At 38.6% G+C, this 26723-nt stretch overlaps 1 protein-coding gene across 17 annotated transcripts in view; it reads right to left on the bottom strand.

Moving 5' to 3' along the window:
- Positions 1-26723, bottom strand: part of Cdc42bpa (CDC42 binding protein kinase alpha) — a 211874-nt gene that overhangs the window by 167673 nt on the left and 17478 nt on the right. For all 17 annotated transcript variants that reach the window (XM_076548064.1, XM_076548060.1, XM_076548071.1 and 14 more), the window contains exon 2: positions 5810-5901. In XM_076548064.1, coding sequence (XP_076404179.1) covers positions 5810-5901 — 92 coding nt within the window. The remainder of the gene's footprint in view (positions 1-5809; positions 5902-26723) is intronic.

Here is a 26723-nt window from a genome sequence, read left to right as displayed (position 1 = left end):
CTGCAGACAGCGCAATTTACTGTGCAGAAAAAGGCAGTCTTTCAATAGATGGTGTTAGGAATACTGGAGAGTCACATGTAGATAAACAAGACTGGATTTCTAACTCTCACCCTACATAACAATCCATTAAAAATGGGTCCAAGTCCTTCAGAAAACAAGCAAAATACTTCAAAATAGTGACACAGCCAAGGATTTTGTGAACAAGACTCTCAACAGCTCATAAAATAATGTAAGTAATGACAAATGGGACTGAATCAAGTTAAGAAGATTCTGCCCAGCAAAGGATATACTTCACACAAAGAGAAGAGACACTCTACAGAATGAGAGGAAGTATGTACTAGCTATTAATCTAATGGGATTAATATCCAGAATATATAAAGAACTCAAAAAACTAAATACACAAAAATATCAAATAATGCAATTAATAAGTGAATAAAAATCAAAATAGATCATCATAATAAGTGAATAAAAGGGAAAATCCATACAATTATTGCAGCAGATGCAATGATTAATTATTAAAATTTTAAAACTTCAGAAACTGTATTAAAACCCATTCTTCAAACAGAACACATCTAGCAAAACACCTACAATTAGCACCATATTTAACAGTGAATACTGAATCCTTAAAGTCTTAAAAATCCTTAATCCTTAAAAAAAAAAAATTCTCCCTAAATTTCAGTGAAGGGTAAGTATATCCACCTCATGACACATTGCTCAACACTTCAGTAGCCACCTAAGTAGGTGCCATAAACCAAGAGAAAGAAACAGAATGTACAGTCTGTAAAGTTAAAAAAGAAACTGTCCTTCTCAAATAAATGACTAAAACATGACATCGGGAAATACAAGGCAGCTATAAATAAAAATCAATTGTACCTACATATCAGAAATATAATACTGGATATAAAAATTTTATAGTCATTTGCCATCAAATCAAAAGCATGAATACTTGGGAATAAATTTAACAAACTGTGCATAATACCTACAATCTAAATCTTAAATAAATCAGACATTAAGAAGCAACGAGAAGGCTGAGGAAATGGCTCAATGGATCAAGTTCTAACCATGCAAGTGTAAAAACCAGAGTTCAAATCCCTAGGGCCCAGGTACAGCTGAGCTTGGTAGCAATCTGTGATCTCAGTGCTCCTATAGCCAGACGTGAGAGGAGACAGTACCCCAGTAGCTCAGAGCCAGCTAGCTGAGGATAGAGCAGCGAACAAAGATCTCAAACAAGGGGGAAGGCAAGATTCAACACCTGAGGCTCAACTCCTGACTTCACACACACAGTGTTACTCAAGTGCTCCACTGTATACACTCCGACTTTTCAAGAGAAACTCCTTGTCTGTGAACTAGATGTAACAGCAGTAGATGTCAGCTCTCCTAAACTCTATCTCTATACTCTCAATGACTCAGCTCCAAACTAGTAGGCATGATGGACACTGAACATGCGAGTTCTAAAATGCAAAAGTCCTAGAATTACTAACACAACCCTACACTCCCACTGCATGCTCTAAACTTTTTAGTATAAAGCCACGGGAATTCATTTACTGTGGTACTGGCACAAACAAGACCAAGTGATAAACAGAACATGCAGCACACAACACATACACAGTTAGAAAGCCAAGTGAATTTCTTTTCTTTATCAAAGTGCTGGCAAGGCCGGGCGGTGGTGGCACACGCCTTTAATCCCAGCACTCGGGAGGCAGAGCCAGGCAGATCTTTGTGAGTTCGAGGCCAGCCTGGGCTACCAAGTGAGTTCCAGGAAAGGTGCAAAGCTACACAGAGAAACCCTGTCTCAAAAAACAAAAAACAAAAAAAAAAAAAAACAAAGTGCTGGCAAAACTATTTCAATAAAAGCAAAGTATGTTTAGACAATACTTCAGAAAACACAAAATAATCAATACCAATTGAATCACAGACTCAGACATAAATAGAAAAGATTTTTTGAAAGATTACAGAAAGAATTTCTTTTTTGGGGGGGTGGGGGGTGAGACACAGTCTCATGTTGCCCTGGCTAGCCTCAAACATACTAGGTAGCCCTGATTGGTGCTGAACTCCTGCCTCAGCCTCCCAAGTGTTAGGATTACAAGTATACATCATCATGCTTGGCATTTTATAGGAAGACTTTCTAAAAAGATGAAAGCAGGTGGAATGATAGATTAGAAGTTACAAGTAGCCAGGCGGTGGTGGCGCCCCCTTTAATCCCAACACTGGGGAGGCAGAGCCAGGTGGATCTCTGTGAGTTCGAGGCCAGCCTGGTCTCCAAAGCGAGTTCCAGGAAAGGCGCAAAGCTACACAGAGAAACCCTGTCTCGAAAAACCAAAAAAAAAAAAAAAAAAAGAAGAAGAAGTTACAAGTACTTATTGCTTTTGCAGAGGACCTGGGTTCAGTTCCCAGCATCCATATGGCAGCTTCAGTAACTACAGTTCCAGAGATCCAACACCTTCTTTTGACCTTTTCAGGTCCCAGGTACCATGGTACACATATATACATGCAAACAAACCACTCATACGCATAAAATAAAAAGAAATGTCTTTTTATGATGAAAGGAAAATATTCATGATCTTCAGATTAAGAAAAAATTCTTAAACACAAAAATCACTAATCATTACAGTTTAATTATTGAATACAAGGTCTACCAGGAAAGGAAAAGCAAAACCACTTTTTGTACATACAAATCCATGAAATCATTTGTATCCAGAATATACCAATAACATTCAACTCTTACCTCCCTAACTCCCCTCAAAATAAAAACCCTACTTGTCCAAAGGATATCTACAAGATATAAAGGAATACAAAAAGTTATTGGGCTTTAATAGGACTTAACAGGAAAAGCAAAATGGAGTCACAATGAACACCTCCACAAACCTACCAAAAGTGGCTTAAGTTGGAAAATGAGACTAGTGTTACAGAGAGTATGAGTATGACTCAGTACTTGGGAAATTATTTGGCACTATCTACTAAAGCTAACTATGCCTACCCCAGGATGCAGGAATTCCACTCCTAGGTTTATATAAAACATAAATGAATGTTTATACCTCACCAAAGATGTAAATAAGAATGTTTCTGACAGCAATATTCTGAACAGCCAAAAACCATCAGTAACTTTAGCAATCAACAACGCTATTATGAATGAAAAAAACATATGGTGTAGTCAGACAAAGAAATACTGTGAGCGAGCGAGCGAGTGGAAAACTAGGATGTGGGGCCAGTACGACAGCTCAGGGGGTAAAGGCATCGGCTGCCAAGTCTGGCGATCCGAGTTCAATTCCCAAAACCCACATGGTGGAAGGAGAGAAATGACTCCCACAAATTGCCCTCCAACCTCCACATGCATGCCATGGCACATCCACACACACTTATATACATGCACACACACACACACACAAAGAGCGAATAAATGTGAAAGGGCAGATGAGAATAAAAACAAGGGTATGACACCTAAGTATAATGTGGAGTACAGAAGCTAGAAACAAGACTATATAGTAAAAATTCTATTAATATAAAATTAAAAATCAGGTTGCATAAATCTATGATAAGAGAGGGGAGGGCTAACAAGGAATTGGTATTAACACTTACTAGTGAATGTACTATAAGGCTATAGTAAGGAAACAAACTAAAAAAATTCAGCTAGGTATTTAATGTAAATGCTAACAGTTAAAATATTTCTACTAATATCAGACTAATGTATATCAAAGAGCATCACAGAGATAACAAGAACATTCTATAATGATACAAGAGTTCATCATTAAGAAGACAAAAATGACTATTTGTTATCAGCAAAAACTGAAAGAAATAAAAAAAAGAAAAGAAAAAATTCTTTCAGGAAGAAATAGGTCAAGGAAAAAAAAGAACCAAGAAAAAAAACTGAAGAAATAAAGAAACAAATAAACCAACTCCTTTCTCAGGAAATGGCAGCTCAAGAGAAAACAGGAAACTTTAAATAGCTAAATTAATGAGTTTGACCTAATAAATTCCAATCACACAATATATGCTACCTCAGCTCTGATCACATTATAATTCAATGGCAGAAATGTAACCAGAAATCCTCGAGCGCTTAGAAACAGATGAACTTAGCCGGGCGGTGGTAGCACCCAGCACTCAGGAAGCAGAGCCAGGCAGATCTCTGTGAGTTCTAGGCCAGCCTGGGCTACAGAGTGAGATCCAGGGGAAGCACCAAAACTACAAGGAGAAACCCTGTCTCGATAAAAAACAAACAAACAAACAAACAAAAAGAAACAGATGAACTTCTAAACTCATGGATACAAAACAAAACAATTGAAAATGTACAGCTGCAGTGAAAACTGGAGCAAACAATAATGGAAGCAGGACCAGGCTGCTGGGAGAAAAACAGTACAGAATGTACATTTCAAAGAAGAGCTAGAAACCAATATGCTAAATCATCTACTTCAGTAAATTAGAAGAATGGACAGCAAGTTCATACCAAGAAAACAAAATATTAAAGACTGTGAATTCATCTACAACAGCAAAACAGAAGAGGCTGGAAGTCAATCCACTGAAAAACAAAAAAAAAAAACAGACAACTCCCTAGCAAGACAAATTTAAAAATGATATCAACCAATGGTCGTATGACTCAATAACTGACCAATACAATACTAAGTTCTAAAAGTAATGAGGTGAATAAACTGACACATAATTTTTAAAAGCCCATTGTAAAAATTAAATATATTGACTATCTCAGAAACAAACTCCAGGTTCAGAAGGCTTCACCTGTGAAACTCCAGAAGCATAAAAGGGAAATGGCAATTACTTCAGAAGCTTGCAGAAAGCAGTAAGAGAGAAAACACTCCTCTCATGAGACCAGCAAACCAAGACCCCAAAATCTGATGGAGGTATTAAAAGAAAATTACAGGCCAATTCTGTCCAAAAAATAGGTGAAAAAATTTAAATACATATTTTTAAAAGCATGCCAAATCTACTGATGCATAAAAAAGATAATACACAACCATTTTATAAAGTTAGTTTAATATTTGAAATTAACAAGTGAAATTCAACACATTGACCAAATAAGGGAGAAAACTGACTAGTGTCTCAACAGATGTAGAGGAAGCGTTTTACTGAAACTCAACACATTTCATGACTTTAAAAGTAAAATTAATACAAAGACTAGTCATGATGTTAATAAATAAAATTCAGCTAATTGCAATTATTTGTATTTTCAACAATTAGACAATGAAACGTAAGGCATTTTAATTAAAATAACCTCAGGAATATCATACATCTAGCAAACCTACTAAAAAATGTGGAATTCTCTATATGAATGAAGCTTCAATCTTATAAAGCCCTAAATATCCTGTGTATGGATTAGCTGACTCAATCTTAAAATTTCAATTAATTATAAACTCTTCTCCAGTTTTAATGGAATCCTAACCCAAACTCAGATCTCTCTAGCCTGCCGTGTGTGCATGCATGCTCACGTTCTGTGTGTGTGTGTGTATGTGTGTGCACACGTATGTGCACTGTGTGTGTGTGTGTGTGTGTGTGTGTGTGTGTGTGTGTGTAAACACAAGTAGAGGAAAGAGCAGGATCAGAGGAAGAAACTCTAGCAGACACACCAAGACTTCTTAGGAGATGAAGCAGCAAGAGATAGTGTGGCCTTGGCACAAGAAAGAAACAAACAAAATTCAGTACACATTAAAAAGTGAAGCACTGTAGAAAACAATTCCATGCAATGTTTCATTCACAACTTTAATCCACTTTCTGATCAGCCATATCAATTATAATAGCAGGTAAATATCTCTCATCACTATATTCTAAAACAATTAGCAAACATTCTATAAAATCGCCTTACCTCCCCAAAAGCTCCTCGACCAATCACCTTTAATATTTCAAAGTCTTCTCTGTGTAATCTCATTTGTTTCACTTTAGAAGTAAATGGTTTCGCTGAAACAAAAACAGTATAAGTTACTTTCTTAATAAATATGATATAAAGTAGATGTACAATAGATGAGTATTTCTTAAACAATAAAAATTCAATAGAAGCATGAAATAATTACTATAAATAAACAATGGTTCCTTTATTTATGTGTATATACATTTACATTTTTGACATTTATTCATTTTTTGTTTGAGACAGGATCTTGGGCATGTAGTCCATACCAGCCTGCAACTCACTGTGTAGCCCAGGCAAATTCGTAATCCTCCTGCCTCTACCTTTAGAAGTGCTGGGGTTACAGGAGCGTGTGTGTGTGTGTGTGTGTGTGTGTGTGTGTGTGTGTGTGTGTAGCAAATCTGTGTGTGCAGGTGCATATGTGTGTGCAAGTACATGTGTGTACATATACAGGTGAAAGGACAACTTTGGGTGTCATAAATGAACTGAGTAAGTGAGTAAGAACTGAATTTCCTAAGACAATAGTATACACATAGCCTATTTATGTTAATATATGTGCTTCCACAAAATCTGTATACGTGCCAGATTCTCATTTCTCATATATAATTCTACAGCATTTGTTTGCCTTATGCTTTTAGAGAAAATGCGTCTGTGCAGAAAGATACTATCCTTCATTTCTTAAGATACCCATCCTTTCAACCTTTGCTAAAACATTTTAACCACCATGTGCTCATCAGAATCAAATTTCAGTTACTCTGGTTTAAAAAATAGTTTATCTCAATACTGCCAGTTTGTCAAGTATTTTACAAGATGCTAAAGATACTAAGATGAAAAGAAAAAAAACAAGAGAATAGATCTTGTCTCTAAGTAAACAAATAATACAAAAAATACTATTTAAAATTTTTTGTATGGCTGAATGAAAATTGCTAATTTAAAAAATCACTGCACACACTACAAAAAATGGGGGGAAGTAAAAATTAATAAGGTTGTCTATCATTTACTAACTAAATGTACCAAACTTTTGTTCTAAAACTTGCAACTTCTAAGTGCTGGCAAGAATCTCGACTGACAGGCACAGTAATGTTTAACTGCTGGGACTGTCCGCTGGCTGACTCACAAGGTCTTCCCTTCTTTTTCCTGGTTAACAGGGCATGCTACTACTTAGGTGGCCTTAAGAACTGTAACCTTTTTTTTTTTTTTTGAGAAAAACCCTTCTTTTGACTTTAATGGTTCTTTCAATACACAGCTGAAATCTCTGCTTTGACTTCATTTAGAAGTTTTCCTTCTGTGTTTATAAACAAATTTTTGTCTATAATTATCTTCCCTCTGTACTGTGTGCATCTAGTTTGGCAGCAATTTAAAAGCTCAGCTCACTAAACCTGCGAGTTTTCATTCCTTTACTGTTCATTGAAGCATCTTCATTTCAGCTTGTTTAAAGATATGTGAAAAATATATCAATAAAACTTTTAAGCCGGGCGGTGGTGGCGCACGCCTTTATTCCCAGCACTCAGGAGGCAGAGCCAGGCGGATCTCTCTGAGTTCGAGGCCAGCCTGGGCTACCAAGTAAGTTCCAGGAAAAGGTGCAAAGCTACACAGAGAAACCCTGTCTCGAAAAAACAAAAAAACAAAAAACAAAAAACAAAAAAAAACTTTTAAAAGACAATACAGCTGAGCATGACTTCAGGGTCTAGTGAAACATCTAGCATATGTGTCTTTTCAGTGGACTTTTGATAACTGATTCATTTCATGTTGTCACATTACTGTGCTTCATGTTTTCTAATTCTGCAAATGATAACTATGTAATTAGTATATAGTGTCTATGAATTAGGTATTGCATCAAAATTAAAAATTTAGGAATCAGGTTACTAATGACATTCTTTTTTTTTTTTTTTTTTTGGTTTTTCGAGACAGGGTTTCTCTGTGTAGCTTTGCGCCTTTCCTGGAGCTCACTTGGTAGCCCAGGCTGGCCTCGAACTCACAGAGATCCGCCTGGCTCTGCCTCCTGAGTGCTGGGATTAAAGGTGTGCGCCACCACTGCCCGGCACTAATGACATTCTTTTGTTTTCCAAACTCCACCATATGGAGAGAATAGATAATCCTCACTGAACGGCTAGTACTGGGTTTTAGTGGTCTATTGTTACTGCTTTTCCTCATCACCATTGTTGAAAGTCTGCAGGTTTACTACTACCATCCTCAAATTACATAATGTTTATTTCATCCTTTCTAAATTTCTGTGACCCTAATCTATACAATTCTAAATTGAATTTACACAAAATGCCACCAAAGAAAGCACAGTCTAATTGGAATTAACCTCCTCACCTCCAGAAAAAAAATTAAGTCATTTTCAAATTTCAATATAGACATTAGAGCAAAAACAAAAGTCAACTAATCATAGTAAGATGATAAACATCCAATAATATAACCTCAAAATGCATAAAGTCAAAACACAGAATATCTCAGTTTCCTGGAAAGCCATTTCATTTCAAATCTCTCTGTGTAACTGATACCTCAAACAGACCTGTAAAATGACAATATATTTGACTTACATACAGATATAGCACCATAATGGCTGGACAATATTCTCTTCAAACACATTCAAGTCTATAGATTTTGATAATATCAAGCCATAAAACCACTGCCAATAAAATTCAAGATATTGAAAATTTGAAAAAATCATATATATATGATATATAATCATATATATCACACAATTAACCATAAATCAATAAAAAAACAACCAGAAATGCTAATAAGCTCTGAAATTAAAGGGAAGAAATAGTTAGAAACAAAACAAAAAAATACTCTATGTCAAAATTTGGAGGATACAGACTAAACCAGTGCTTACAAAATAAATATAGTTTTAGCCAAGTCTGAAATAGTCCAGTTTAAAAGGAGCACTGAAACTAGGCTCGGGAGCACAGAACCGCCTGTACAACACAGTAAGACCCTGTCTGTGCCCCCTACCCCACACCAATAGAACTCAAAACATAAAGAGAAAGCAAAATGAATTAAATTGCTTAATTTGAAAATAAGCACATAAGCCGGGCGGTGGTGGCGCACGCCTTTAATCCCAGCACTTGGGAGGCAGAGCCAGGTGGATCTCTGTGAGTTCGAGGCCAGCCTGGTCTCCAAAGCGAGTTCCAGGAAAGGCACAAAGCTACACAGAGAAACCCGTCTTGAAAAACCAAAAGAAAAGAAAAGAAAAGCAGCACATAATAAAAAGGGCAGGAGCTGTAGAGGTTGCTCAGTGTCTAAGAACCTACACTGCTCTTCAATAGGACCCAGACTTGGTTCCCAGCACCCAAGCTAGGCAGCAAGTGTAACAACTGCCTGTTACTCCAGCTCCAGGGGATAGCTAATGCCTCTGGCCTGAGGGGACCAGCACTCTCCTGTACATACCACAAACATGCACACAGACATTCACAAAATCATTTAAAAATTTTTAAAAGGGCTTAAAATACTACGTATAAAAAGTGAATTTTTAAAAATTCCATAAGAAAGTGAGCAATATTACAATGCTACTGAGATTAAATTAACAAAATTATCATAAGCAACCTATGTTGCCAATTTTTTGTGACAAACTATTCTTACAGAGCAGCTAATTATTTTTCAAAACTGAAAGTCTAAATCATTCAATAAATAAATTAAATCAGTGTGTTAGTCTTCCACAAAGAAACCACCAATAGTTACAGCTTTCCAAGTGCTACTAAAAAAAGGACATGCCATGACACACTCGGAAGGCACAGAAGGAATCATTAGCACACAGGTATCTCCCGGAAGCAAGGAGAATGAATATACAGCATCCAAATGGACGTTCTATGTATCATCCTTCAGAAGGTCCATGGTCCTGGAGAGCTGGCTGTCACTAGCGCCACACAGAAGGCAGTGTGACTCCAAGTGGGAGCAGCAGGAAGCAGTGCAGGACCACCGTGGTCGCTGCACCTGCCCAAGGTGAACCATCGCCAGCCATCAGCAGCAAACGACCAGACAAACTAAATGTCTGTCGGAGGGAACACGACTGCAGAACACGTGACTTGTGGTATGACAAGATTCCAACCAGAGCAACGGTATGAAAGATGACGCCTGCTGTTCCTCGCCAATGAGACAAGTCAACTAAACGCAGGGGATAATTGTGGACTGGACTCCGAATCAAGACATTAAAAATGGAGGTTGCTGTAGGATATTATTGTGACATTTCGGTACTGGATGAACAGTAGACAAAATTATTATACCTGAGCAGATAAAACGGCTCAGTGTCACCGTCAAGACTGACAACCTGAGTTCAACCCCAAAAACCACATGGTGGAAGGAGAGAACAGACTCAGCAAGTTGTCCTCTGACCCCACACAAGCTACTCTGGCACATAAATGGAGACACATACACACACACACACACACACACACACACACACACACACACACACAAATACATAAATAAATAAATGTAATTTTTAAAATTTTTATTATTACAAAGTTAAATGTTAAGTTGATAATTATATTACAAAGCAATGCAAGATAGTATCTTTAATCTAAGGAAACAGACGAAGGAAGAACTATGTCAAGTTACAGGGTCTTGATATCAATAATTTATCCTTAGAAGGCTCAGCCAAATAATGTATTCATGTGTGTATAGAGAGAACAGAGTGACACAAACATGACACCTTGTCCAAGAACAAAGCAAAACATAAATCTAGAAAAGTATATGGAAGTTCATTAAGCTGTTTTTGCAACTTCTAACCCCTCAATTGTCCTTTTTAAAAAGTCTATAGTTGTTTTACCTATCAAACATATACACTGCTTGCAATGGTACGTAAACAGTCATTTCGTGGGACATTCAGAGGGATACTGTTCATACATACAAAGGACATGAAGAGTCGGTCACAGAAACATATGAAGGCTGCTCTTCAATGCATATCACTGAGTCTAAGACTGATTTCAACAACACATCCTGCACACAAATCTTTAGTAGAGAATAATACATTAACATAGTAATTTTCAAAATATAATGGTTTAAAACAAGATTCAATGTTTATTTTAAAAATAAAGCATTAAATCAAAATTTCACATGAGAAATAAAAATTCAGACTCACTGTTCATGCGCTTACAGTATGTCACAGTCAATGGAGAAAAGTTTCCCCAAGATCAGGAACATGCAAAGGATGGCTGGCTTTGGCCACTTCTATTCAGCACAAGTAAAGCCTGAGCAAGCACATCAGAAAAAGTAAGTAATGAAAGCCACCTAGACAAGACAGGAGGAAACGTTTGCAAGTGGCGTGAAAACACTGTAGAGTATGTGGGAAAACGCAAATAAAGGAATTCAGCAAAGCTACAGGATATAAAATCAATACACAAAGGTCAGCTGCATTTCACACTTTACATGATCCCATTTCAACAAAATAGGCAAACCTATGAACAAAACAGTAGGTTAGTTGTTGCATAAGGCTAATGTTATTTATATACAGCTAATGGATGTAGGATTTTCTTGGGATGTGGTTTAAAAAAAAAAAATGGCCTAAAATTGAGCTGTCATGATAATAACACAACCACAAGTAAACTAAACACATTAAATTGTATACTTGAAGTTGGTGAATTGTCAGATGTAAATACTATCTCATTAAAGCTACTTTAACAATCAGTTTGTAAAGGCAGGGTAATGGTACAGGCCTACACAGCTACACAGGGGACGGAGGATCACAAGTCTAAGGCCAGCCTGGGCTATAGACTGAGTTCAAGCCAGCCTGGACAACTTAAACTTTGACTCAAGACGTATGAGGAGGAATGGAGAGTTTCTATTTATTTGCAATAAATAATTAAAAAATATTTAAATTACATTTGCAATGAAATAAAAAAACAATAAAGCAGCCAGACATGGTGGTGTATGCATTTGGTAGGCAGAATGGGCTGATCACTCTGAGTTTGAGACTAGCCTTGACTCTATAAGAGAGTTTCAAGTCAACCAAGTTTACATAGTGAAACTCTGTCTTCAAACAAACAAACAAAAACAATAAAATAATTAGGAATAAATTACTAACAAAGGAGGTGAAATACTTGTATACTGAAAAGTATAAAATGTTGCTTTAAAAAAATTAAATGCAGTCTAAGTGAATGGAAAGTCATTCCATATTCTGGATTGAAAAGATTTAATTCTGCTAAAACGCAATGACACCCAAGCAACTAACTGAGTCAGGACAATCCTCACAACATTTTAATGGTACTTTCAGTAAAAACAGACAAACCTATCCTAAAATTCATATGAAATCTTAATATAGACTGAGTAGTCAAAACAACTTATAAATGAGCGATGTCTCACATCGTAATTTTAAAACTCACTACAAAACTACAATAGTCAAAATAGTATGGTACTGGTATAAAGACATGGTTCAATAGAACAAATCAGGAAATTCAGAAATACAACTTCTCCTACATGTTCAATTAATTTCAAAATGAGTGCCAGGACAATCCAAAGAGAAAACAAAAGTCAATATAATTGGGTGTATAATATAACACACTAATAACAATAAGTATGTTTAAAATAATGTAAAGAATGATTGAATATACTTGATATCAACCTCTGGCCTCCATATGCACCTGCACACATACATGCCCAAGCATGAACACACACACACACACACACACACTCGTGTGATGAACTTGGGTCCTTACTTTGTATCATACACAAAACCAACTTGAAATAAGTCAAAGACCTAAAATTAAATTGGCATGGAGTTGGTTGTGTGGGGATGTGAGAAGGATTGAATAGGAGTTGGAAGAGGGGAAAAGTATGATCAGAATATATTGTATGAAAAACTTTTTTCAATCAAAATTTTTTTTTAAAGCTGAAATCATAAAAGTCATAGAAGAAAACATGGGAAATCTGTATGACATCAGATATGGCAATGGTTACTTATATATGAAACAAAATATACCAGCAAAAAGAGAAAATAGATAAACAGATTTCATCAAAATTTAAACTCTTAAATAAAGTAAGACACTGTTAAAACATTGTCAAGAGAGGACAGGCCCAAAAAATAGTAAAAACATTGCAAGACATATATCAAATAAAGAATTAATACTAGAACATGTAAAAACACAGTAACAAAAATATCCAGTTCAAAATCAGGCTAAGTGTGAATAACCTTTCTCCAAACAAGGTACATAAATAGCCAGCAAAGATGTTCACCACCACTAGTCATTAGAGAAATGCAAACCTAACTACAATGAGTTATCGCCTCACACTCTAGAGTTTTATTAAATAATTAAATCAAAATAACAAATGTTTGTAAGAGTGTGGAAAAAACAGAACATTTACACATTGCTGGTGGGACTACCTTCACAATCTAGAGTTTTATTAAATAATTAAATAAAATTAAATCAAAATAACAAATGTTTGCAAGAGTGGAAAAATCAGAACGTTTACACATTGCTGCTTTGAAAAAAACAGATGGTGCTCAAAAAGCTAAAAATACACTCACCATATGACCCAACAATTCCACCTCTAGAAATCCAAAAGAACTGAAAGAAGAATTCAACCTACCTACTCAACCAATGCTCATTACATTATTATTCACAAAATCCAAAAGATGGAAACAATCCAATCTATCAAAAATGACTGCATTAGGAAAATATAGCCTTAAATCATTTAGCCTTAAAATGAATAAAATCTGATATATGCTACAATACAGCTCAATCTTGAAAACATTCTGAGTAAAATAAGCCAGATATCAGATATTAGGTGATTTAATTTCTACTAAATCCCTAAAATGGAAAATTTCATAGAGACTGAAAATAGAGTTTACCACCAAGAGTTAAGGAGCAGGAGACAGAGGGAATTACCATCAAATAATTATAGGGTTTCACTTTGATATAATGATGCATTTTTGGAAATAAGATAGCAATAATGGTTGTACAATGTCAGGGATATAATGTTTCTGAAATGTACATTTACATTGGTTACAATGGAGGCGGGCACAGTAGTGCACACCTGTAATCCCAGCACTTCTGAAGTGGCAGCAAGAGGATCAGGAACTCAAGGTCATCCTCAGATACATGAGACTGTCTCAAAAACACCACCAACCATACAACGGGAAAAAAACGGCAAATTTACATTATATACATTTTACAATTTTTAAATTCTTAAGATATCAAAACTATTGAATTATAAATTTCAGATAGATGAGCAAACATCAATGAAACTTTTTTTTAAAGGATCAAATCTCTAAGATAAAACTATAAACCAGTTTGATAAGCAAACTGACATAATCAAGGCTTATGAGCACTGAGAACAAAAGCCAGCCCCAACAGTCACAGTATCCATCCAGCTCCTACACATGAAACGAGCCCAAGCTCCACTCTATTACAGGATCACAAAACAAGGGTATCGGTAATCCATAATTTACTTTGTCCTGAGGTTGAATTAGAAGTCTAAAAGAAGAAGTGTTAAAGGACACTTTAGATTTTAAAAAAAAAAAAAAGTATACTTGTTGACTAATTCTAATTTCTGATTTAAAAAAAAGGAACAAGGAACAACCATTTTATATTAAGAATACCTATTGACTATTCTGATTTCTGATTAGAAGAACAAAGAACAATAACTAATAAATGTCTCTATGGGTATACAGTTATCTTACTATATATAATATGCTATTCTTAGCAATATAAAGAAAGTGAACCAAAACACAGCCGAGAGTTATAAAATTACTGAGCACTCTATCACAGTGTCTAGAAGAATTAAAAGACTAACTATGTTCCTATAGTTGAGAATTTAGAACCTCAGGAGCAGAACCATAAGACTGACATATCAATTACTTGAATGTTTCCTATTTCTTCACTGCATTTGAAAAAAACAAACTGATGATATATTCAATTCACTTCTAAAGGTCACCAGCAATATTTAACAAAAGTGCTTTGTGCAAATACATGTTTATCTTTAAAACTATGAGAATATTTACTAAAATCCCACCAGGAACACTACTGATAAGACTAACTGGATATTAGTAACAACTTACAAACCACCTGAAATCATCATTCTATAAAACTGAAAAAGATGTAATCACTACACCATCAAAGGGATTCACTGAGTCTGTTCTACTGCTAGACAAATTAATGTTTTTCTGACTAATGTTGTATTTAATACCATTTGGCAAAGTACTTACTATATCAGCTAAGGATGGCAATACCTTGACCTCTTTGGTGCAATCCAGTTAAGTGCCTTCACTTGTGACAAACACTTTCTGAAGGCTTTGCCATGCACCCTCCCTCTGAAAATTTCCCCTCAATTCTTAAGGACACATCAAGTGTACATAGTAAGGCCCTACTTTACTTGCCAAAGTTATGTGAACCAGTGTGAAAAACTTACCCTAAGCTGGGGAACAAATACTTTAAAACTGAGCTTGGTTTCTGCAGATGTCTCCAAGAATTAACATACAAGCCCACCGGGTACTGGAACAAACATTCTACCTTGAGGAAAAACGAAAAACAACTGTGCCAAGTGAAGCAAAGGAAGATGGAGGGCTGCGGGGCACTCTGACAGCCCCTGCTCCAGGCGTCGTGGATGCATGCAGTACCAGATGAAGGCACTGAAGCCCTCCAACTGGAGTTACAGGCGCTGTGAGCCATCATGTGGGTGCTGAGAATTGAACCTGGGTCCTTGGGGAAAGTAGCCAGTGCTCTTAATCACTAAGCCATCTCCCCAGGCCCTCATTCTTTCTCTCTCTCTCATCCCTTCTAGTATATATTTTACCTCGTGCTGCTGATGTTAATCTTCAGTGGAGTACTAAAAATTAAAGATAATGCAAAAACAGAAAGAGAATAATCCATGCTAAGGGAGATGAAGAGAAATGAGGAACAATGCAAAAAAAAAAAAAAAAGACTAATTACCAAAGCCATATTAATAGTGTTACCAGCTAGATGTGGTAACACAGGCTTCTAGTACCAGTTCCTACAGATGCTAACACATAACAGCACAGCCTAGGGGGGAAACTGTATATTCTTAGTCTGTAATAAAGGATTCTGAAATCTACCATAACTATATTACAACCAGCTGTCTTTCCACAGGACCTGGGTTTGATTCCCAGCATACAAATAATGGCTCACAATCATTTGTATAAAGAATAGAGTTACAAGTTTCTGAGACTTGGCAATGATGGTGCTTAAGTTAAAACTATTTTATTCATCTTTCAGAGTGGATACTAAAAAAAAAAAAAAGTTTGATAACGAGTCCCACATGTATATGTGGTTTTGTCAACAGACTAAGCTGAGGTAACAAAGATCAGCACAAGCCATACAAGGGCGAACCTGAGTTCAGATCCCCGAATCCCACAGGCCGCTGTGCATGGCAGCACACATGTGTAACCCAGTGTTCCTACAGAAAGATGGGAAACAGAAACAAGGAGACTCCACAGGAGCCCACCGGCAAGCTAGCCTGGTGTGTGCAGCAGCTAACAAAAACAGACCCTGCCGCTAACAGGATGGTGGGCAAAGATCAAACTCTGAGGGTGTCGCCTGACCTCCACATGTGCACCGTGCCCACACTCACAATCACATCATACACACAAGAAATGCCAAATTAAATGGACAACCATGAAAACTTAAAAACTCGATGAAACTCATAAAAGAGAAGACAGAGGAGTCCCAATACAGTGGTTAATTTAAGGTGTCAACTTGACTGAGAGATGCTGAATTAGTAAAGCATACTTCTAGTGCATCTGTGCGAGTGTTTCCTGAAAGACTAGCATGGGAATCAGTTAACTGAGGGGGGATGACGAGCCCTGATTATGGGAGGGCATCCTACAATTTGCTAGGCACCCAGATGAAAAGGAAAGTGGGAGAAGGGTAATCATCACCGTGCTGGTGCGATCTCTTGCATGGCTCATCTCTATGGCCCTCCTTCTCTCTCTCTAGCTCTAACTTCCAGAACCATCATTCTATGACCTCATTTCAGGTTCCTTATCTTTGTATCTGAGATTTAGACCAACCTCACCTCCAATCCTGACCCAGAGGACTCTTAGGCCTTTAGCTCAAGACTATATCAGGACTATATCATCATCATCATCCCTCATTCTGCGGCTTTGAAGTTCAGAGACAATATCATTACTGGGTTCCCTAGCCATCCAGCCTGTAGGCCGCCATCACAGAATTTTCAGCCTCTACAGTATGTAATTATTTGAACCAACTGAACAAATCCAGACACTGACACAGATAAGACAGACAGAAATCCAGACACTGACACAGATAAGACACACACACACACACACACACACACACACACACACACACACACACACCTTGTGAGCCAATCTAATAATATATGCCACTTCTATTTCTCTATCATCTTTGACTAGTAGAACCAAGAACCAGAAATAAGCCTAATCAAAACTTTAAAGAATGAAGTAGATCCCATACTAGTAGATACTATAAAAGCATAAAGCACAGAGCAAATGGCTCAGCACTTAAGAGCACGGGCTGTTCTTCCAGAGGGCCCACATTCGATTCCCAGTGCCCATATGACAACTCCCAACCCTCTATAACTCCAGTTCCTGGGTAAATCCCTCTTCTGGCCTCCACTGGAATCAGGTACACACATGGTCTACAGACACATATGCAGGCAAAACAAATATACACTTAAAACAGAAAATACATACATACATACATACATACATACATACATACATAAATATATTGGTTTTTCGAGACAGGGCTTCTCTGTTGCAGAAATCTTAAAAGTTCTTATTAATAAAATCAAACCCGAGGCCAGTTATTGGGGTCCATGCTGGTAAATCAGAGAGACAGAACAAGCCACAGCTATCTCACCTCGCCGGATCCTCAGCTGGTCTTGTCTCCTCAGACTGGAGGCCTCTAAGTCCTCATCCGGAATGGGTCTCAGCTGATTACTGCTCAAAAGCCTGAATGCTTAACCAGCCACATGCTTAACCAGCCAAATGCTTCTAGTTTCTGGTCCTCACGCCTTATATATCTTTTTGTTTTCTACCACCACTCCCTGGGATTAAAGGCTGGCTTTCTGGGATTAAAGGCGTGTGTCACCATGCTTGGCTATTTCTAATGTGGCCTTGAACTCACAGAGATCCAGAGGGATTTCTATCTCTGAAATGCTAGGATTAAAGGTGTGAGTGCCACCATTTTCTAGCCTTTGTATCTGGTGGCTGTCTGTTCTCTGACCCCAGGTAAATTTATTAGAGTACACAATATTTTGGGGAACACAATACCACCACACTTCTCTGTGTAGTTTTGGTGCCTATCCTGAATCTCTGTAGACCAGCCTGGCCTCGAACTCACAGAGATCCACCTGGCTCTGCCTCCCGAGTGCTGGGATTAAAGGAGTGTGCTGCTGCCGCTGCTGCTGCCCCCGCCCCCGCCGCCGCCGCCGCCGCCGCCGCCGCCGCCGCCGCCGCCGCCGCCGCTGCCGCCGCTGCCTCCACCACACGGCATGAAGTAAAATTTTTAAAAACTTTAGTGGGGGCTGGGGAGATGGCTCAGTAGTTAAGAGCACTGGTTGTTCTTCCAGAGGACCAGGGTTCAATTCTCAGCACTCTCATGATGGCTCCTATCTATAGTTCCAGTTCCAAGGGATTTGATGCCTTCTTCTGGCCTCTGAAGGCACCAGGCACACATGTGGTGCACAGACATACATGCATGCAAAACACATTAAGATAATTTTTGTTTAATTAAAAGCATAAAGGACTATTGGTCCTGGCACAAACCCTAAAATCTAAAACCACAAAGAAATTAGAGAATGCTGGTGACCTACAAGGGAGAGAACTGAAATCAGTAACCCCCATTAGACCCATGACACTTTCTTCAGATAATAAAATACTATAAATTATGATCCTCAATGCCTACGACAGAGCCAGCCTTGCCAAAAGAAATGAACAAATGTGTGGGTTTGTAGGCATGATGATACATACACCCTGGCAATTCTGTCACTAGGAAGGCTAAGAAAATCATGAGTTCAAGGCCAGCCTGGGATATATAACAACACCCTATACCAAAAATAAAACAAACTGATAATCCAATAAAAGACCCTTTGAGCTCTAAGGCTTATCAGCACTCTGGGGACAAGGAAATACCTACAGCTGGGGCTATAACTCTATGATAGAGTGCTCACTTTGGATGTGTTAGGGCCCTGGGTTCCAGTCTCAGCACCACCAAAGATAAATAATGGAAAGGAAGGAAAACTAATTCTCATGAATACGGGGGATCTTGTTTACCCCTGGTCTGTTTGTACTTTAAAGCCTGATACTTTACAAGAAATACGCCAGCCATGGCAATCACTCTCCTCTCGTTTAATACTCGGTCAGGCGTAAACGTAAAACTTGTTTTCCATCACTTGAACCAATGGTCTAAAAGCGCTTGAGAGCTCCTGGAAGGGGCCCCTTCCCTGAGGAGTAAAAACAAGGGCTAACCCTTCTCCAGAGTGCCTTTTCTTCCCACTTAAGATGCTACCATAACGATGTGCTTTTAGGAGCTAGCTGTCTTGTGCCAAGTAACAGAGCTAACAAGAGACTTCAGAGACCTAATCCAGCACTCTGCTTGGCTGAGCCAGTGAACCGGCCCTGGGACCGCCTGCTGCCTCAGGCCTTTTGCTTAGTAATGAATGTCCTGTGTTTGAGGCCACTGTCCACTGGGCTCCTCAGTACTTACAGCCAAGCACATACAGTTACAAATACTAAAAACAAACTCAAATGTAATTCTCTCTCTCCTGTGACAGACAACCTACGGAAGCTCTGGCAACTTTACCATTATTAGTCAAAAATTTGTCTCCATGTTTCTAAACAGAAACTATACATGTTTGAGAATTCTTCTAATTTCTCCTTACTTAGAATAGAACTCAGTCCATATCTAATAAACTCAGTATTTTATATTCATTTCTCTCCTATGTAGATTTTTGAAAATTCAAAAGCATAAGCATAACCCCTACTGTACCTCTGCTTGTAAAGGACCGTAATATAAGCACACCAAACTATGAGACAATGCTTCAAACTCAGCCCAAGTAATTCTTAAACAAGACAACTTATTAATGGTACTAACAGTGACCGATACCTAAAAGGATACCCACTGAACAGTCAAAGAATCAGAGATAATTTCTGTAAGGGAAAAAGTAAATAGAGCCTCTGTGAAACGGGAACTCTACTCTTACTACCGAAAATATATAAATCCCAAGTTTTTAGAACGGTTTTAGCCACTAAGATGCAGTTTAAGGGGCAGGAATGCTGGTGTGTAGGAAGAGGGGAAAGGGGAAGAAAAGGGGAGAGAGAGAGGTGGAAACAGGAGGCGGCGAGTGAAAGCCACTTTATAAAAATCTTACAGAAAGACTGCAGGCACTGGATAAGTTTTGGCTTTACAGCAGTTGCTACACGGCCCTCCAAACAGCTGGCCAACAGCATCAAGTGGGAAGGAGGATGAGGAGTGGGGGGGGGAGCAAGGGAGACCGGCCCCCGTGGCCACACTGCTATGAAATTCTTTCATTCTCCACTTCACAAGAGCTGTGATCCAGCAGTGGACGCTCTCCCCATTTACCCCAGTCAGATTCTGTCTTCCCAATTAAAAGAAACAGAGCAGGAGTCACAAGACAAGATTCTCTGGAAAAGCCTAAGCGAGAGCAACTGACCTTATACCCACAACATGCATGTGCAACTTTCAACTGACTGACACTTCGAGGAAGAAAATGCCAAATGAGTAGAGAGGAAAACTGGATCTGGAAAATACGCTGAATGAAGCCAAAAGATTGTTAACAATAGATACACAAAAGTAAATACATAAAATATATTTAAATGATAAAATGTATGTCCACATAAGTTTGTACTTCCAATAAATGTAAATAGCTTGCATGCACCAGCTAAAATATAAAGATTTATTGCTGAGGAACAGATATCCAGTTACATGCTGTTTCCAAAAGCCACTAATATTTAATAATACAGGAAGAAACCATGAAATCGAAAGGGTTTAAAAAAACCAAGTGCACAATAACCAAATGAAGATACATTACTTAGATTTAAACATAAAAGAGGAAGTTTACAGCAAAAAGCCCTACACATATGCCAATCATTAAATAAACAGTGCAATTCACCAGAAAAAAATAATTCCACACTTTAATTAATCTTACCTCAAAATGTATGATGAAAAAAAAAACTTAGAAGAATTACATAGAAAATTGGCAGATCTTTCATTAAGGTATAGTTTCAATACACATCCCTCAGTAATTGACAGATAGAGCAAACAAAAAGTTGAGCAACCTACGCAACAAGCTAGATCTAGAAGACACTATATTTTGAAAGCCGGAGGGAATATACAAATATTACACAAATGGTGGTATGGTACAAGGCAGAGGATCCTAAACTAATGACTTTTGAACAGTATAAATAAAACCACAAGCCAAAAGAGAAAATAGAAATAGAAAATTAGAAAGCACTTACAAATGGAACAAAAGTTAGAAAGTTAAAAAAAATCGCTTGTGTGTAGCACAAATCTTAGAAGGTCTTATTAATAAAACAAACCTGGAGCCAGGTATTGGGTGAACGCCGGAAGATCAGAGAAGCAGAACAAGCCACAGCCACCTCACCTTGCCAGTTCCTCAGCTGATCCTGTTTCCTCATACTGGATGCCTCTGTGTCCTCATCCAGAATGAATCTCAGCTGAACTGTGCTGCTTGAAAGCCTGAAAACTTAACCAGCCAAATGCTTCTAGTTCCTGGTCTTCACACCTTATATACCTTTCTGCTTTCTGGGATTAAAGGCTCACTTCCTGGGATTAAAGGCGTGAGTCACCCATGCCTGGCTGTTTCCAATGTGGCCTTGAACTCACAGAGATCCGGATGGATCTCTGCCTCTGGAATGCTAGGATTAAAGGTGTGTGCCACCATTTTCTGGCCTCTATGTCTGTCTAGTGGCTGTTCTGTTCTCTGACCCCAGATAAGTTTATTATGGTGCACAATATTTTGGGGAACACAATATCACCACACTTGTGACATGCAACTGAGATGGTATTTGGAAAGCCAGAGGCAGCTGGAGAGGTGGCTCAGTGGCTAGGAGCAGTGGCTGCCCTTCCAAGGACTCAGCTTAATTCCCAGCACCCACATGGCAGCACCAGTCCCAGGGGCTAGAACAGCTTCACAGAGGCAAAACACCAAGGCACATAAAAATGAATAAATAAACCATTAGAAACCCCAAGTCCTATCATTTAACATCAAAAATGAAAAATGCTGGGGGCTGGAGAGAGAACTTGGCAGTTAAGAGCACTGGCTGCTCTCACAGAGGATCTGTGTTCGGTTCCCAGCACCTGTACGGTGACTCACAATCATCTGTAACTCCAGTCCAGGAGTTCCAATGACCTCTTCAGGCCTCCACAGGCAGTACACACACACAGAGAACACACATATAAATGTAGGCAAAATAGCAATACACACAAAAAAATTTAATGAAAAATGCTATACAGCCATTAACTAATCACAAAATAAAGGAACTAAAGTAAATGAAATAAATAAGAGATGAGAGTACATATTAATAGAAAACAAGTACTAGAGAAAAATCAACATAAAAATAATTTACAACAATGACAAACTTAAATAAGAAAACGGAAAAGGTATAAACAAACAAAAAAATTACTTATTTTGTGTCTGGGTGTTTGGCCTGCATGTTTTTCTGTGCCCTATCTTCATGCCTGGTACTTGCTGGTACGTTAGAAAAGGATGTTGAATACCCTGTAACTGGAGTTACAGATGATTGTAAACCACCATGTGGGTGCTGGGAATTGATCGTAGGTCCTCTGCAAGAGCAGCAAGTACATTTAATTACTGTGTCTTCTCTCGCAGCACCAATATTGGAAATTTTAAAAATACACAATTACTAGTAAGATAGTAAATACAAAACCATTTGCAAACAAATGAAAATAAATGTTTAAATAATGAATGAGCAACTTCTTAGGAAAATTCAACTTGTCAAATAACCAAGAAGTAAAAGAAAACTAACCAGAATAATCTTATATCATTAAAGAGATAGATATCAATCTAATTTACAATTATCCCAAAAAGAAAATTCAAGGATGAGATAGGTTTGGCACTGAATTCTTTCAAACTTCTCAATATTTGTTTTGTTTTGTTTTGTTTTGTTTTGTTTTGTTTTGTTTTGTTTTGTTTTGTTTTGTTTTGTTTTGTTTTGTTTTGTTTTGTTTTGTTTTGTTTTGAGACAGGGTCTCACTATGTAGCCCTGGCTGTCCTGGAACTCACTGTGTACACCAGGCTGGTCTCCAATGAACTCAAGATTTGCCTGCCTCTGCCTTCGAAGTGCTGGGACTAGAGGCATACACCACTATGCCTGGCTTCCCAGTATTTTTGAGAAACGATACCAACATTATTTGGAGAGATGTGTCCTCTTTTGTTTCTTTGGTTTTCCAAAACCAATGGCAAAAGTGAGACAATTCTATAGAAACGCATCTTTAATTCTTTACTCAAATAAATGTATTACCATATATAGCCAGGATCTCAAGTAGTACTAGAGTTTGTTTCCAGGGAGACAGATGCTAGGGCTTGGCCACTAGCTTGTAAACTAGCAAAATAAAACAGAGCTTCAAGACTTGACAACATCTCCTTTTTGGTTTACCTTCTCTAGGGAGTTAGTATTTTCAAACAATCCCTTCTGTTTCACACCCCAAATCTTCCAGAAGCAACAGGGCTCTCAGAAGTAGCTGCCCCAGGATTCCTGCAGCAGCCCAGAGCCTCCAGGCTTGGTACCTTGATGCTAAGAACCCATGGTTCCTGCCCTGCTCTGAGCCAGAGATTTAGCTCCAAGGCAAGGTACCACTTATAGCCCAGATTTAAGATGGGTGAAAAGTATGCCTTATTTTACATAGTGGGAGACAGGAAATTGTCAAGTGGAAATAGAAAATGAAAAATGAACTGATTTCAGAGTGTTCTCAAAGAGATGTACTTAAGTACTCCAAAAGAGTACTTAACGAAGTGGAAGATTTATAAGTTGATACCCTTAAAACTCCATATACCCACATATGTCCTCAGAAATCTTCACATACCATGGGTAGAAATACTTCACTGTGAAGATACTACATTAGATTATTTCCTGACCATTAGTAGACGTTTTAAGATGAAACTATCAATTTATATTTTAATTGAATTTTAACTGACTCAGATACAAATCAATGGTAATACCTTAAAAATGGACTCCATTCAGAGCGCTGTTTCCTAGTAGGGACATCTGCAGTATGTGAGGCATATTATTTCACATGGAAGAGGAGAATTCTCTCGGCCTGACCCTCTTTTCCTCACCCTAAGGAAACTCCAGCAACTCAGGCTGGCACCACCTGCCCAGGACTGTGCCTCTGATCTGTCCGTACAGGTCCAGGCTCCATCAGTGCTGCCCAGTGCCTGTCCCACAGCCTAGATACTCAGTCAGACCTCCTGCCTCTCTCCTCATCACCTTCTCTCAACGTCCAGTGCTCCATCTCTGCCAACAGCATGGTCTGGATGAGGCTAGAGAACAGTGTGTATGAAAATACAGGCATACCAAACTGTGCAAGTCATTCTTGTGTTCCCTCAAACCTTTTAAATGCTCCAACACTCTATTTTTTAAAGTCATTTTAATCATTAGAATTATTCTTCCTGGTTGGTTATTCTGGTTTTACCCAGAATCAGATGGAAGAGGGTAAATTCTATGTCCTAACCTTTATCCTTTTTGTCCACTGCCATTCAGAAGAAACCCCAAAGTTCCTCAGACCACAGATCAAGTACATCATTAAGCTGAATTCCCACAACCCCATATGACACATGTAGTGGGTAGCCATTCCAGCTTTGGTCTGGAAGTTCCAACCCCCATTGAGGCTTCAGTAACTGTCACGCCTACAAGGCGGGGGCCAAGAGAGGGCCCTGAAGACCCGAGATCCAGATGCGCCATGCTCTCTCTGTTCCTGGACCCTGGACGGTGGAGGTTGACCGAGCAGAGCTCCAGAGAACACCGCCGCCGCCGCCGCCGGCGGACTGCGCTACACCTTCCCCAGACCCTTCGACCTACCTATCCCTTCATTTGTAAGTTATGCCACTAATAAACCTCCCTTTTAACTACGTGGAGTGACCTTAATAATTTCACCAATATCCAGCACTCGGGAGGCAGAGGCAAGCGGATCTTTGTGAGTTCGAGGCCAGCCTGGGCTACCAAGTGAGTTCCAGGAAAGGCGCAAAGCTACACAGAGAAACCCTGTCTCAAAAAACCAAAAAAAAAAAAAAAAAAAAAAAAAAAAAAAATTTCACCAATAGACACAAGCTATCAGAATACTAGCCTTGCCCCAACCCTACAATTCCAAGAAAAGGCCCTTCTCTTGGACCTGACAATCCAGGAGAAACGTGACTCTCAAAAGTAGCTTTCTGGGGGCTCTTGGGGCAGCCCAGAGCCTCCCCACTCGTCTACCTGGCTTCTGAATCCCATGGCAGGCAGTCCCTGGCCTGCACTGAGCCAGAGCAGGTGAATCCTGGCGGGTCTGAGCACCTGGCCATGGTTAAGATCCCACCTGTGTGAGGGAATGGGCACATACAGACTCTACAGACAGGAAGTTTTTGAAAGTACTTCCATTGAGACAACTGAATAAAGACAAAACCTGAAGCACAGAGGATTAGAAGCAGTGTGAACAGTGCCCAGACTAGTACTCTAACTTCTCTTCTAGCCCTAAGAATGCTTTTAAAAAAAATAAAAATAAAAAATAAAATAAAATAAAAAAACTGGGCAGAGTGCATGCTTCTTTTTAAAAGGGTATGAGGGGGGCTGGAGTAGTTCCATTCCCAGCACCCACTTCTGTAACTCCAGTTCTAAAGGATCAACACTCTCTTCTGGCCTCCACAAGAAATGCACACATGTGCTTCACAGGCGTGCATGCAGACAAAACACCCCTACATGTAGAGTTAAGATGAAAATGGGAGAAGGATGGCAGAGACGACCTGCAAGTAGAACACTCAGGAAAATGACTTCTAGTCAAGGCAGGAACTCCAGACAGGACCCTGAAAGCAGGAGCTGAAGCAGAGATCATGGAGGTTTACTGTCTACGGGCTTTTCGTTATAACCCAGGACCACCCGCCGAGGGTGGCACTGTCCACAGTGGACTAGGGCCCTCCCACATCAATCGCTAATCAAGAAATGCTCCACAGTCTTGCCTACAAGCCAGTTTGATGGAGGCATTTTCTCAACTGGGGTTACCTCCTCCCAGATGACTCTAACTGTATCAAGTTGACAAAAAAACTAACAAACACATACACATAACATTTATTTTACACAAGAAATATTTATTAAATTGATTTGAAGCCGACCTCCTCACCACATCATCTATAGTTATCACTAACAATAGATATGTTGGAATTTGTGCTACAGATATATGATCCTGGTAGGACACACATTAAAAAGACAATTAATAATCCAAGAGTCATACTGCTGGCCATAAAAGCACTATAAGCAAGTTTTATAGGCACTCAGAGGAAGGGTAAGTCAACAAAAAATGGCAAGGCTGTGAAAGGTAACATTTCAATGACTATATGCAATTTTTAAATTAAAATTTAATCACAAATATTTTGATGCATTCCATCCTCTCTTTCACATAGTAGCACTAGCCCAGAATCCCTAAATCAAAGGTATATTATTAGAGAAGGCACCTCTTATTGGTGACCAGGAAAAGGCAAAAAGTAATTTCAAACTTTATGTAGCACTAGTAATTTCTAATGAAAATGCTTCAATAAATGATAAACCACAAAGCCCAACTGCAGTGGAGACTGCTTGTGATCTAACCAGAATCCAGACTCCCCTCCTAATTAAGATTCTAATTTGTGTATGTGCTACACATGTGTGTGCATACTGTACACATGTTTATACAAGTCC

Source organism: Peromyscus maniculatus, chromosome 11 (genome assembly GCF_049852395.1).
Source record: "Peromyscus maniculatus bairdii isolate BWxNUB_F1_BW_parent chromosome 11, HU_Pman_BW_mat_3.1, whole genome shotgun sequence".
Taxonomy (NCBI): Eukaryota; Metazoa; Chordata; class Mammalia; order Rodentia; family Cricetidae; genus Peromyscus; species Peromyscus maniculatus.
The sequence above is the reverse complement of the archived record's forward strand: the minus strand, read 5'-3'. Positions and strand labels throughout refer to the sequence as shown.